The 11,723-nt window shown below is 53.1% G+C and overlaps 4 protein-coding genes across 4 annotated transcripts; 3 read left to right on the top strand and 1 right to left on the bottom strand.

Moving 5' to 3' along the window:
- Positions 1-178: 178 nt before the first annotated feature.
- Positions 179-1,629, top strand: ATEG_08612 (acyl-CoA dehydrogenase family protein; the record flags this gene model as incomplete). Its single annotated transcript, XM_001217197.1, has 3 exons — positions 179-296; positions 388-1,400; positions 1,462-1,629. The coding sequence occupies 3 exons, from the start codon at positions 179-181 to the stop codon at positions 1,627-1,629; spliced, it is 1,299 nt and encodes a 432-aa protein (XP_001217198.1).
- A 1,478-nt stretch (positions 1,630-3,107) lies between these two features.
- On the top strand, positions 3,108-6,021 carry GbpA (the record flags this gene model as incomplete). The annotated part of the gene is made up of 4 exons (XM_001217198.1): positions 3,108-3,462; positions 3,511-4,437; positions 4,488-5,198; positions 5,252-6,021. The coding sequence occupies 4 exons, from the start codon at positions 3,108-3,110 to the stop codon at positions 6,019-6,021; spliced, it is 2,763 nt and encodes a 920-aa protein (XP_001217199.1).
- Positions 6,022-6,967: 946 nt separating this feature from the next.
- Positions 6,968-8,607, bottom strand: ATEG_08614 (uncharacterized protein; the record flags this gene model as incomplete). Its single annotated transcript, XM_001217199.1, has 6 exons — positions 6,968-7,030; positions 7,080-7,407; positions 7,464-7,610; positions 7,655-7,793; positions 7,843-8,488; positions 8,548-8,607. The coding sequence occupies 6 exons, from the start codon at positions 8,605-8,607 to the stop codon at positions 6,968-6,970; spliced, it is 1,383 nt and encodes a 460-aa protein (XP_001217200.1).
- Positions 8,608-8,879: 272 nt separating this feature from the next.
- ATEG_08615 (uncharacterized protein) lies at positions 8,880-11,609 on the top strand (the record flags this gene model as incomplete). The annotated part of the gene is made up of 9 exons (XM_001217200.1): positions 8,880-8,888; positions 8,932-9,107; positions 9,160-9,520; positions 9,571-9,627; positions 9,676-9,817; positions 9,992-10,160; positions 10,223-11,075; positions 11,126-11,506; positions 11,595-11,609. 9 exons carry the CDS (start codon positions 8,880-8,882, stop codon positions 11,607-11,609), a joined length of 2,163 nt encoding a protein of 720 aa, XP_001217201.1.
- Between the last annotated feature and the right edge of the window lie 114 nt (positions 11,610-11,723).

An 11,723-nucleotide genomic window follows, 5' to 3' on the forward strand; every position in this document is an offset into this window, starting at 1 on the left:
TGCAACAAACGTACAATCGACAGCCGAGATCGTCGAGCCGACTCCGAGGCCGAGGCAGGATTGCGGGGTTTGCGGAGACGGCGACGCTAAGCGCTGTATAAGGGCAGGCCATGTCGTGATGCCCAAGATAAGGTATGCATCGAGACCGTATACTGCGTATAGTTCGCCAGAGGCCAGAATGAATTTCGATCTACCCCCCGATTTGGTGTCCTACATCGACTCCCTCGACAAGTTTATCAACTCCACTATCCTTCCCCTGCAGCACACCAACGACAATGATCGGTTCTTTGACCACCGTCGCGAGTTTGCTCGCACCGACTGGGCCAAAGGAGGCATTCCCATACAGGAGTGGGAGGAACTGCTAGGTATCAATGACTCAATGACCAGTTCGGCCATATGTCGCATTTCTAACCTGTCGGGGTCTAGGCCAGGCACGCCGACTCGCTGATTCGGCTGGCTTCTATCGATTTGCCTTGCCCAAGATGTACGGCGGCCAGGGACACCCGGAGACCAATGTCTGGATGTCGGCCATCCGCTTCCATCTCTCATCGCATCCGGTTTACGGCGGCGGACTTGGCCTTGCAAACGATCTGCAGAACGAGCACAGCGTGGTGGGCAACTTTCCAGACGTCCTGATGATCCATCATTTTGGGACTGAAGAGCAGAAACGCACGCTCATCCCCAAGCGTCTGCGAGGTGAGTTCCGCGCGACCTTCGGACTGACCGAACCGGACCATGGGAGCGATGCGACGTTCATGTCGACCGTGGCGAAACGCGTGGGTGACGGATTCGAAATCACCGGGCGCAAGAAATGGCAGACGGGCGCGCATCACTGCACACATATGATTATCTTTGCGCGCACATCAAACAAGTCCGGATCAGCCAAGGGGATCACCGCATTCCTCGTGCCCCGCGAGACCCCCGGCATCCGAGTGTCCAGTTTCGAATGGACGTTCAACATGCCGACAGATCATGCCACCGTCGAGCTGGACAAGGTGTGGGTGCCTGCTTCAGCGGTCTTGGGGCAAGTCGACTTTGGACTCGCAATCGCACAGACCTTTGTCCATGAAAATCGCATCCGACAGGCGGCAAGCTCCTGTGGTGCTGCCAAGTACTGTCTCGATCGCAGCATCGAACGGGCCCGCAGCCGGAAGATCTGGGGCGAGGGCCGGTCGTTGGCGGACCACCAGGCGATCCAGTTTCCTGTTGTGGAGCTGATGACCCAGGTCGAGATGCTGCGTCTGTTGATTCTGAAGACGAGCTGGGATATGGACCGCATTGTCGCCTCGTCCACGACTACCCCGTGGATTCGGATCGAGAAGGAGTTGAGCGACAAGGTGGCCATGTGCAACTTCTGGGCTAACCGGCTCTGTTGCGAGGCCGCCGATCGAGCGATTCAGGTGAGAATTTATCACTAGGTTTGGTTTGTAGCTATTCGTATTGCGATACTAACTGCAACAGATCCATGGCGGTGATGGCTACTCGCGCCATTACCCATTTGAGCATATTTACCGCCATTTCCGCAGATACCGCATCACCGAAGGAGCCGAGGAGATCCAGATGAGAAAGATTGCTGCGTATTTGTTCAGTTTTGGCGGCAAAGAAGCCCGTGGAAAGACAAGATTGTAGGACTGATTGTAAGGTCTGGCAATGAAGACGATGTATACATGCAGGCGGGATTTCCAAAACACCTCACCATATATATGTAGGACTCCATGTAATATATCGATGATTAACGCTTCTTGTGTAGCAGAGCTTCTTCATTATGTTCTGAGTTCAGAGGGAGTATTGTTGCAGAGTGTACTGACTGTCGCGCCTCTATCGAAATTCATCTCTCGATCCATGCCTGAATCAACATGCTAACATTGTTACCAGCCTGATGGGCCAAGTGTTGCTTCAGAATAAGACGAGACATCTACGATGCAGAAGACTCATGAGCGACAAGTGTCTCTTCTGCTGCCTACCTCATCTCAGGCGGCTTGTTCAATTCTTCCCATCTTTCACCTTTAATTATTCACCTTGGCAAAGACCTGAAGCGAGCCCGATGCCAACAACCCCGATGGCTCTTTTCGCCCGAGACTCGCGATCTTGTCTGACGTCACTGGCGGAGCAAACGGGTCTGCGCACTGGCACGTATGTGCACACAGGTGTTTTCATCGGCGATCGGGATATTCGATATACCAGGGCTTCCGATATGGGAGGCTGGGCGTTGACGCGGAACGACATACTCTTCCTAACTTAAGGTGCAGAACGTTGCAGCGAGATATGCACAAACTGTTCGTGTTACATTGAAGCGCCCAATCAGATCATCAACTGTGGCTGGTTCCTGCTATTGTCTTGAGCCTGATGGGCCAGGAAGTGATCGCCCAACGGCACAATGCAAGCTAGGTAGCATACTATAGTAAGGTCAAGGCAGTGCCTGACGCCACGCAGATCAGCAGTTGAGCTATCATCGACACGATACGTGCCGCACTGCTGGACAGGAGTCCGCGTGGTAGAATTAGAAGCCACGCTTATGTTTCAGGACAGCATCACGCCGCATCGGGATGAGGGCATCACTGAAACACCGCCTGGCAGCTCGACAGCTTTACACGAATTTTCCTTCATGTGATGCTAACCTCGCGATGATCCACATACGATCCACATGGTTCATGGCATGGCACGCACACGATCCGCTTAGGCCGAGCAGCCCGTCGTCTCCCAAGTAGCGGTGAATCGCTTCACTACTGATCTGTCGCTCGGTCATAGGCCTATGTGCTCCGTTTTGCCTCGGAATCACTGCTGTCTGTCGCCTGCTGGCGAGCGCCTTGAAATCTTTGCGACCAGAAAGGAAAAAATCTCCTCATGGATTGGCTATCCTCGTGGAGCGATCGGGGGTTTTCCCTGTGCTTTGTGGTGACCGCATCGACTCGGGTCGTGTCCGTTAAAAAGATGTCTGGTGGCCCTCAGAGATAGCGCAAAGCTCGGTCCCTACCGGTCTATGGTGCAAAATTTTTTTTCATTGCTAGTGTTAAATAGCCAGGGACTGTGTCCGCCGTTCCCTGGTCCTTTCCTTCATGCTCTCAACCGTTGTGTCGATTTTGTCGCAGTTGTGTCCATGTCGCAGAATGGACTGCTCGTCCTCCCGTCATCCATCCGCCCGATTCCCCTTCATCTTGACCGGCCTCTGGGACCGTCACCGACCAGGACCAGACCAAGCAGCGTCGACGCCGCCACCGACCCCATCACCGGTTCCGTCGCAGGTTGATGTCGCCCCGTCAGTTCACTCGGCGGAGCGCCTGCAGTTGAGTCGCGAGGCAGCACACAGGGAGGTGACCGAGGAGTTGGAGAGTCTTGTTGGACTTGAGAATGTCAAACGACAGCTGAACGGCGTACAGAGCTGGGTTCAGATCTGTCGCCGCCATGGACGGGATCCTCGCGATGAGTGGTATAACATTGCTTTCCAAGGGAATCCGGGGACAGGTAGGCAAGCCCTCACCACAGGAGATATACACTGCTGACGTTGTGTAGGAAAAAGCACTGTCGCACGCCTCTATGCCAAAATGCTATTCTCCATGGGCATATCCGACTCTGATGCCATCCACGAGACCTCGGGCAAGGAATTGCTCACCAAGGGCCCCGATGGTGTCAGGGATTTGATCTGTACCATGATGCGCGCCGATCTACCCGAGATGTCGACAGCTGGTGTCCTCGTCATCGATGATCCGCACCATATTTCCGAGTCGTCGGAGAGTGAGCGGGTGCAACAGACCCTTGGCTGCATTCTGGAAGCGATGGAGCGGAAAAGCGGGCGTATCATCGTCGTCTTCATCGGTCAACGTTCCCTGATGGAGAAGTTCCTGTGTGGCAGCCCCCAGCTCCGCGAGAGAATCTGCAGCACCCTTCATTTCGGGGACTTCGACCGACGCGAGTTGCTGCAGCTCTTATGGCGGCGGATCAATCAAGGATACCGCGGTCGCATGCAAGTGGAAGGCGGTCCGGAGAGCCCATACATGCAAGTCGTGGCTCGTCGCCTTGCTCGTGGCCGGGGAAAGGACGGGTTCACGAATGCCCACACTGTCCGCGAGCTCGTTGCCACTGTTGCTAGACGCCAGGCAGAATACTTGATGCAGCAACAAGACAGCGGCAGAGACGATGTTGACTATTTCTTCTTCTCGAGACAGGATCTCTTGGGACCGGGGCCTGCCGATATCCGAGTGCAGAGTGAAGCGTGGCTGGCTTTGCAGCAGCTTGTAGGCCAGGAATCCGTGAAAGCCTCGGTTCGTGAGATTTTTGACCTGGCCGAGGAGAACTACCAAAGGGAAATCAACAATCAGCGACGCCTTGCTATACGGACGAACCGAGTCTTTGTCGGTCCCCCTGGCACGGGCAAAACAACCGCTGCCAGACTCTACGCGCAAGTCCTCGCTGACTTGGGATTGGTCGGCAATGGAGAAGGTATGTTATCGAAGACAACGTGATGGCATAGAGGCTAATCGTTATTCTAGTCACTGTCAAGTCCTTGTCCGCTATGGCCAGGCAAGGTGAATCCCAAGGGTCGACCGGCGCGAAAACGCTGATCATTTGCGTCGATGATGCCGAGATGTCGGCCGACGGAGACTCCAGTGCATTGGGACACGCGCTGGATACATTGACCCAGGAGTTGTCCGACCGTCAAGAGGGTCGTTGCGTGATTGCTGTTGGATCTTCGTCTTCGATGGGACCAATCCTTCCCACGCTGAGAAAGCAGGCGAACGTCCTAGATCATCAGGTCATCACATTTGAAAGATTCGGCCGAGAGCAGCTTAAACAGCTTCTCCAGACAAGGCTTCAAGAGCACGAGATCGCCATGACCCATGAAGCTTTCTTGAAGGCCCTCGATATTCTGGACAGCATTCGCATGCGGAAGGATTTCGATAATGCGAGTGCAGTCGATCGCCTTCTCGATGCTGCGAATCAGGCCTTCGAAGAAAGGAGATACAAGGCTCAGGAGCCTCCGACGAAGGCCGAACGGATTCTCCAGGTGGAGGATCTTACCTCTGGACATCTGGGAGCTGGTTCAATCATCTGCTCCCGCAACGACATGTTGCGTTCCCTCGTCCCAGATGAGATCATCGGCCTTCTCGAGAGATACAACAACGAGATGAGAGCTTCCTGGATCCAAGGACGCGACCCAGCACTTCGTGCTCCTCGTACCTTCGTTCTGAAGGGTGCATGCGGTAAGCTCTTTTCTAGCAAAAATGACCAACAGACGGATAACTGACTACCACAGGAACCGGTAAAAGGGCCGTTGCACACCATCTAGGAACACTTTACTACGATATGGGAATTCTCGATACGAATGCTCTGGTGGAATACTCAGTACTCGATTTTGTCCCCTCCAACTCCGCCCAGACATCTTTCCGCACACGAGGCCTGTTGGACAGCGCTCGTGGGAAAGCATTGTTTATCACGGATGCGCATCGGCTGGGGGACAGCGACACCACTGCACAGGTCCTGGACGAGTTTACCAACCTCCTACCTAAGTACCTGCATCAGATCGTCGTGATGCTGGCTGGACCACCCCATGAAATGGACTGCCTGCTCGGGAACCGTCCCCGACTGGCGAGTCTATTCCAAGAGGAAATCACCTTCCGCACCCCAACGTCTCACGAGTCTCTTCGGTTCTTAGACCGACTTCTCCAGGAGGAGAGTATCGGTGGAGAACGCCCGTTCCTTACGGACCCTCAAAGCCCGAGTTGTCGCGAGTTCTCCCGTGCGATTCATGTGTTGTCCATGTTCCCCTGCTGGGATAACATCCGCGACATCGACACGTTGAGGCGATGGATGGTATCTGCGTGCATGCAGAACGTGCCGCTGGACGGCACTTCCATCCCTCAGCTTCAACTTGGCGAGGAGCAAGCCATGGAGTGCATGGTCAAGCTATACAATCTCAAGCGGGACCGACTTCGCTTCAATCACGATCCCAAGGCGCGGGCCCTTCCCCGTACCCTTTCGCAGCCTCGCAGCGTAGACCGGACTTCTGTGCGGTTTCCTGTCTAGTTGCACGATGGCTGATATGACTTTTCAACGACTATTATGACAATATGTATGATATGCATGATGTGTTATGGTCCATGTGCACGATCTTTACGGTTTATGTTTACGTTCCTTATCATTCTTTCTACATTGCATGTTACATTTGGATTTGCATTCTGTTAGCAGTGGTATCCAACATGAGAGACGAGATTGTATGTATTGTATATGACTTATTGCTAAGATGAATGAACAACTATCTACTTCATTCCCCCGGTGATCTCAACGATACCCCCGTCCATGTAGCCGGACTGTGGACTGAACAGAAATACCAGGATTAGTTATACCCCTTAAAAGTAATGGAGGGACATAACCTATTCCACTAGCAGCTTCAGTAATTACAATGATTTCGCCTTTCTGATGGCTGGGTATGGCGGGGTATTTCGAAGTTGTCTGTCACACGAGTCCGAATTTGAAGGAGAATGAATGGTGGTGAAAAGGACTTGGTACTAATAATGTAACAGATATGCTTCTCTGGTAACATGGAAGACAGCTATGTATGTTGATTTCGTTCATTCGAGGTCTTAAACATCCCTTGATTGATCTCTCATTGTGACTGCTATGTTTGCCTTAGTGTCTGCATAACGAATTCATAATTTCTCTGTATACGCGGCTGACAAATCTTGTTTATTGATTGTGCCCAAAAAGGAAATAGCACAGCTCTCCAAATGGATTTCTGTATCAACACAGCAGTGTGTCACACACTGCTTGTAGCAATGTACATCGCGATTATCCGGCTAGTTTCTTTATTCCATGTTTTGGTTATGGTCGCGATGCTATGAAAGATGTTTCTCTGTCCGATCTATCACCATGCGAAGACATATATTTCCTGCTCTTGACCAATGTCCATTATGGTGATTCACACGATGAAGTAACCTAATAGAGTCAAGATAGATGACACCATCTGTACTCCTTATAGCCTGGCACTTACAAGCCTTTCCCCTCCGTCGACGATGCTGCCCCAGTTCATATTGACCTAAACACGTCAGTTCCAGCCCCACAACCACAGTTACAATCAGACTCACATCGGCAATATGATCATATCCCAACAGTTTGGGAGCCAGGCCTGGATCTCGCCACGCCAGCGCCTCTCCCTCAGGAGTAGGAACCATCTGCATCTTGCGGTCGCGTTCCTCCTGTTCGGGGCCATCGTGCAGGTGGTATAGATATTGCTGTAGGTTTCCCCGTTCCACCACCATCTGGGTGCGTTGCTTCCGGCATTTCTGAAACACGTTTAATGCATGGCGTTTCAACTGGAGAAACTCGGCGGACTTCTTCGAGATGTCTCTATGATTGGGTAATCGCGATAGGCATTCACCGAGCACAGCACCGTCTTCAAAGGCCATTCCTGCTCTTTACCTCAGTATATCAGTTACCTGTCTCCCTCCGAATACATGAAAACGACATACCCAGACGCAAGATATGGTAATGTCGCATGGACGGCGTCTCCTAACATTACCCATGAGCCGGAGGGGTGTGTCCAGTCGTATTCGCCAAACCGAATGCAGAGACGCCATTTATGCACAGACTGACAGAGCTTAAGGAGTTTTTGGATTCTAGTCTGTTAGCAGGATCCATAGATGACGTGCAATTCCCTTACCGAGGATCCCAGCCTTCGAAAAGGGCACACATTTCCTGCACGTTGCCTTCTACCGTAGTAGCAAGGGACTCCTCGGGAATGTCGTCCGGGACGAGCAGAACCATATTGAATAGATCACCTCCACGAAGAACGTAGTTCACTGCAGCCTGTTAGACCCATTCTTGCCACTGACTATATACCCTACCTACCTGCATGTGCATCCGGACCCAGCCAGTAATTGACCTGGGGATCAGACACGAATGGTTCCAATTCAGGATCCTTGCGCATCTCCTCCGTCGACAGGAGTAATCGATAGGCCAGGTCGCCCGTCTTGATCGGCGGATCTGATCGACCGAGCAGCACTTCCGTCAGCTTCCCAAATACCCCATCAGCCCCAACCACCAAGTCCCCGGTCCATTGTCTGCCGTCGGCTGCGATGGCGGTCGCCTCCGTTCCATCGGGGCTCACAGCAACATCCACGATGCGGGCGTCGCAGGTCATCCGTGTGCCCAGTTCCAATGCGCGCTCGACCAGACATCGCTGGAGGTCTGCGCGGTGAAAGTCTCTGTACCACGTGCCGGGGTATTGTTTCTCGGATGCGTGAAAGTCTAGCGAGGAGATCAGGTTGCCTTTCCATCCGATAAAGTTGCACACCCGCGGTCGCGTCATATGAGCCTTTAGCTGCTCGTCGAGACCCCAGTGCTGGAGAACACGCGAGCTGTTTGGTAAGATCTGGATACCTGCGCCGACTTCGCGGATCTCTTGTGCCGCCTCGAGGATATGCACATCGTGTCCGGCGAGTGAACAGCTGATGGCCGTGCCGAGGCCTGCGAGACCGGCTCCTACTACGAGGATCTGTAGATGAGTTCCTAGTTAGCAGTGGTGTAAATTGGTATGATTGCGGCGCGACAGACCTGCAGTTTGCACGATTCCTCGCGAACCTGTTTCGACTTGACGTGGAGCGGAGGTGCCATTGCGTGAGGATGATTCTGTATGTCGGGGCTGCACGAGAGGGGTAGAGCTCTTGTCCCCAAGTAATTTATTGGATAGCTACACAGCTGTTTCTGCGATAAGATTGGGTACATGGCCAAGGATGGGGGTTAACTGTCACAAGCGGGGGGATCAGGACAGGCTTATCGTATCGTGGGGGTCAGTATGTCGGGATGTTCAATGCAGGATAAATTGAACAGTGGAGGGTCGTGATCATACAGCCATACACGCAAGAGCAGCTCGGGGTTCAATTACGATGTCTAGAGTAGGTACATGGCACCGCTGTTGGAGTACTGCTAACTCGCCAGTTCTCTCTCCAAGGTCGGACTGCGTTAGTCACCGGTGGTGCTCGAGGCTGCGGTCTTGCATTTGCTCGTGGACTCGCTGAAGCCGGTGCTAATGTGGCTATATTCGACGTAATCGATCCGGAGGAGGGTTTCTACGTTATACAGAAAGAATGCGCTGTGCGGACAGCGTTCTACAGGTACGCAGTTTTCACCATCATCTGATAATTATCTGAGTGTACTGTATTGTAGGGTCGATGTGGCCTCCAAAGAATCCCTCGCCAATGGCTTCCAACAATTCCAAGCTGATTTCGACAATGCACTCGACATCTGCGTTCCCTGCGCGGGCATCAACCGCCACCTTCCCTTCCTCGAGTTCACCTACGAAGAGCACCAGAACCTATTGTCGGTCAACGTGATGGGTCTATACTTTACCGCTCAACTAGCCGCAAAACAGATGATTGCCAATGGGACGAAACATGGTAGCATCGTGTTGGTGGCCAGCATGGCCAGCCATATCGCCGTTCGCGATCAGCTGTGCAGCGCATATTGCGGGTCGAAAGGAGCTGTCCGCGCCATGTGCCCAGCCATCGCGAAGGAGCTTACACCATATGTAGGTGTATACCTATGGAGTGAAGGAATAGACACTGAGAACATTATCAGGGCATCCGAGTGAATACGATTTCGCCGGGATATGTCCGCACGGAGATGACTGCAGCGGTATGTTTCGATCATTTGAGAGCAGATCCACACACTGACAAATATCAGTTCCCCCATCTGTTGGAAAAGTGGAAAAGCGAGGCGATCAGTGGGCGAGTGGGTGAGCCGGAGGATATCATGGGGGCTTGTGTGTTCCTGGCCAGCGACGCCAGCGCCTTCATGACGGGACAGGATGTGGTCGTGGATGGGGGTGTGACGCGATGGTGATCGTGTTGATCGCTACTTCTTATTTCTCCAATTTCATGCATGAGCTGCTGGTATCTTCTCCATCTTTGGTCTCAAGAGTGGGGGTTGTTGCGTCGCCGCATCGTATGAGGGGGAGCTACTTACGGTTCGTGGCACTTGGCCCAATCAATATATCTAGTGACATCTGGAGTACACTCGCACAACATGAAGCGCACGTTATCAGAGGCTAGACTGGAGCGTAGCACAATGGCTCCTAGTGCAGACCACGAAGGATTCAGCGATAGCCCTGTCGAGGCTACGACAACGGTCGTGGTTGTGGGCGCCGGGCCATCTGGATTGATGCTTGCGTGAGTATTCCTTGGATAATTGAACTGTTAATTCAATTTCTTTGGGAAATAACAGGAAATAGCTGCAATCTAGTCCGGTATGGAATCGATGTGGTTATTCTCGACGATCGTCCTGACAAGACATCCACCGGCAAGGCAGACGGCATGCAGCCCAAGACGATCGAAACCTTCAAACAGCTTCGCCTAGCCGACCCATTGTTGAAAAATGCCGCCCGCGTGTACGACATCGCCTTCTGGGAGTCCACGGCAGACACACCGATGCACCGCACTGGTCGTCAGATCCACTACCCAGCACATCTTGTCGGCGCCTCCGACCCCTATATTCTTCTTGCGCACCAAGGCATGCTTGAGGACATTCTAATTCAGGACATCGAAGCCCGAGGCGTGTCAATCCAACGCAATAGCCCGTTCGTGTCGTGTTCGAGACTACCAGACAGTAGTCAACTGCACGTCTCCTATCTAGACCTGACGACCAAGACCGTCAAGAGCATCCGCACAGACTATCTTGTTGGTTGCGATGGCGCCCGGTCCAAAGTGCGCAACTTCATACCCAATGCACCCCTCGAAGGGGAAATGACCAATGCATCATGGGGCGTATTGGACGGCGTAATCGAGACCGACTTTCCCGACCTCTGGAGCAAAGTCGCCGTGCGCTCACACTCAGCCGGCTCGATCCTCTGGATCCCGCGGGAACGAAACATGACGCGCCTGTATGTTGAGCTGAGTTCGACCGACGGCGAGCGGGTCGACAAGTCTATGGCGACGCCGGAATACGTGATGCGACGGGCGAAGGAGGCCATGCACCCGTTCCAGCTGGAATGGAAGTCTATCGAGTGGTTTGGGAACTACGTCGTCGGCCAGCGAGTCGCAAGGCATTTTTGCGATCCTTATCTGCAGATATTTATTGCTGGTGATGTATGTGTCGTCCTGGTCGTCTGTTGATACTACGGATGCTAATGAAACAGGCGGGCCATTGTCACTCCGCCCTCGCAGCTCAAGGTGCCAACACGAGTATGCACGATAGCTTCAATCTCGCGTGGAAGCTGAACCTCGTCTCCCGTGGACTGGCGCAGAAGTCTCTCCTTGCAACGTATGAGGACGAGCGTCGCAAGATTGCCTACGATCTGATCAATTTCGATGCTGAACATTGCAAGGCATTTGCGCAGGGAGAGGCCGCGCTGGCGAAGAACTTCGACGATAACATCCGTTTCATCTCTGGGGTTGGAGCGGAGTACTCCAAGGGCGTCCTCACTCGTATTGCCCCCGAGAAGAACTATCCTCTTCCTGCACGCCCTGGAGCGTTGATGATCCCGTCGAAAGTCACACGGTATATCGATGCCAACCCTGTCGATATCCAATTGGATATTCCTATGCTGGGCCAGTTCCGAATCTACCTGTTCGCACCTGATGTCGTCACTTCTATGCCGTTCCTAGAGGATATTTGTGTAGGATTAAGTAAGGGGGACTTTCTGAACCCGGTGTCGTCCAAAGCTGCCCAGTCTTACAAGGAGCAGCAACGGAAACAGGCAGAGGCAGATGCATACATCACACCCGAACGCTATA

The sequence above is a fragment of the Aspergillus terreus genome, genomic scaffold, assembly GCF_000149615.1.
Source record: "Aspergillus terreus NIH2624 scaffold_13 genomic scaffold, whole genome shotgun sequence".
NCBI classification, from domain to species: domain Eukaryota; kingdom Fungi; phylum Ascomycota; class Eurotiomycetes; order Eurotiales; family Aspergillaceae; genus Aspergillus; species Aspergillus terreus.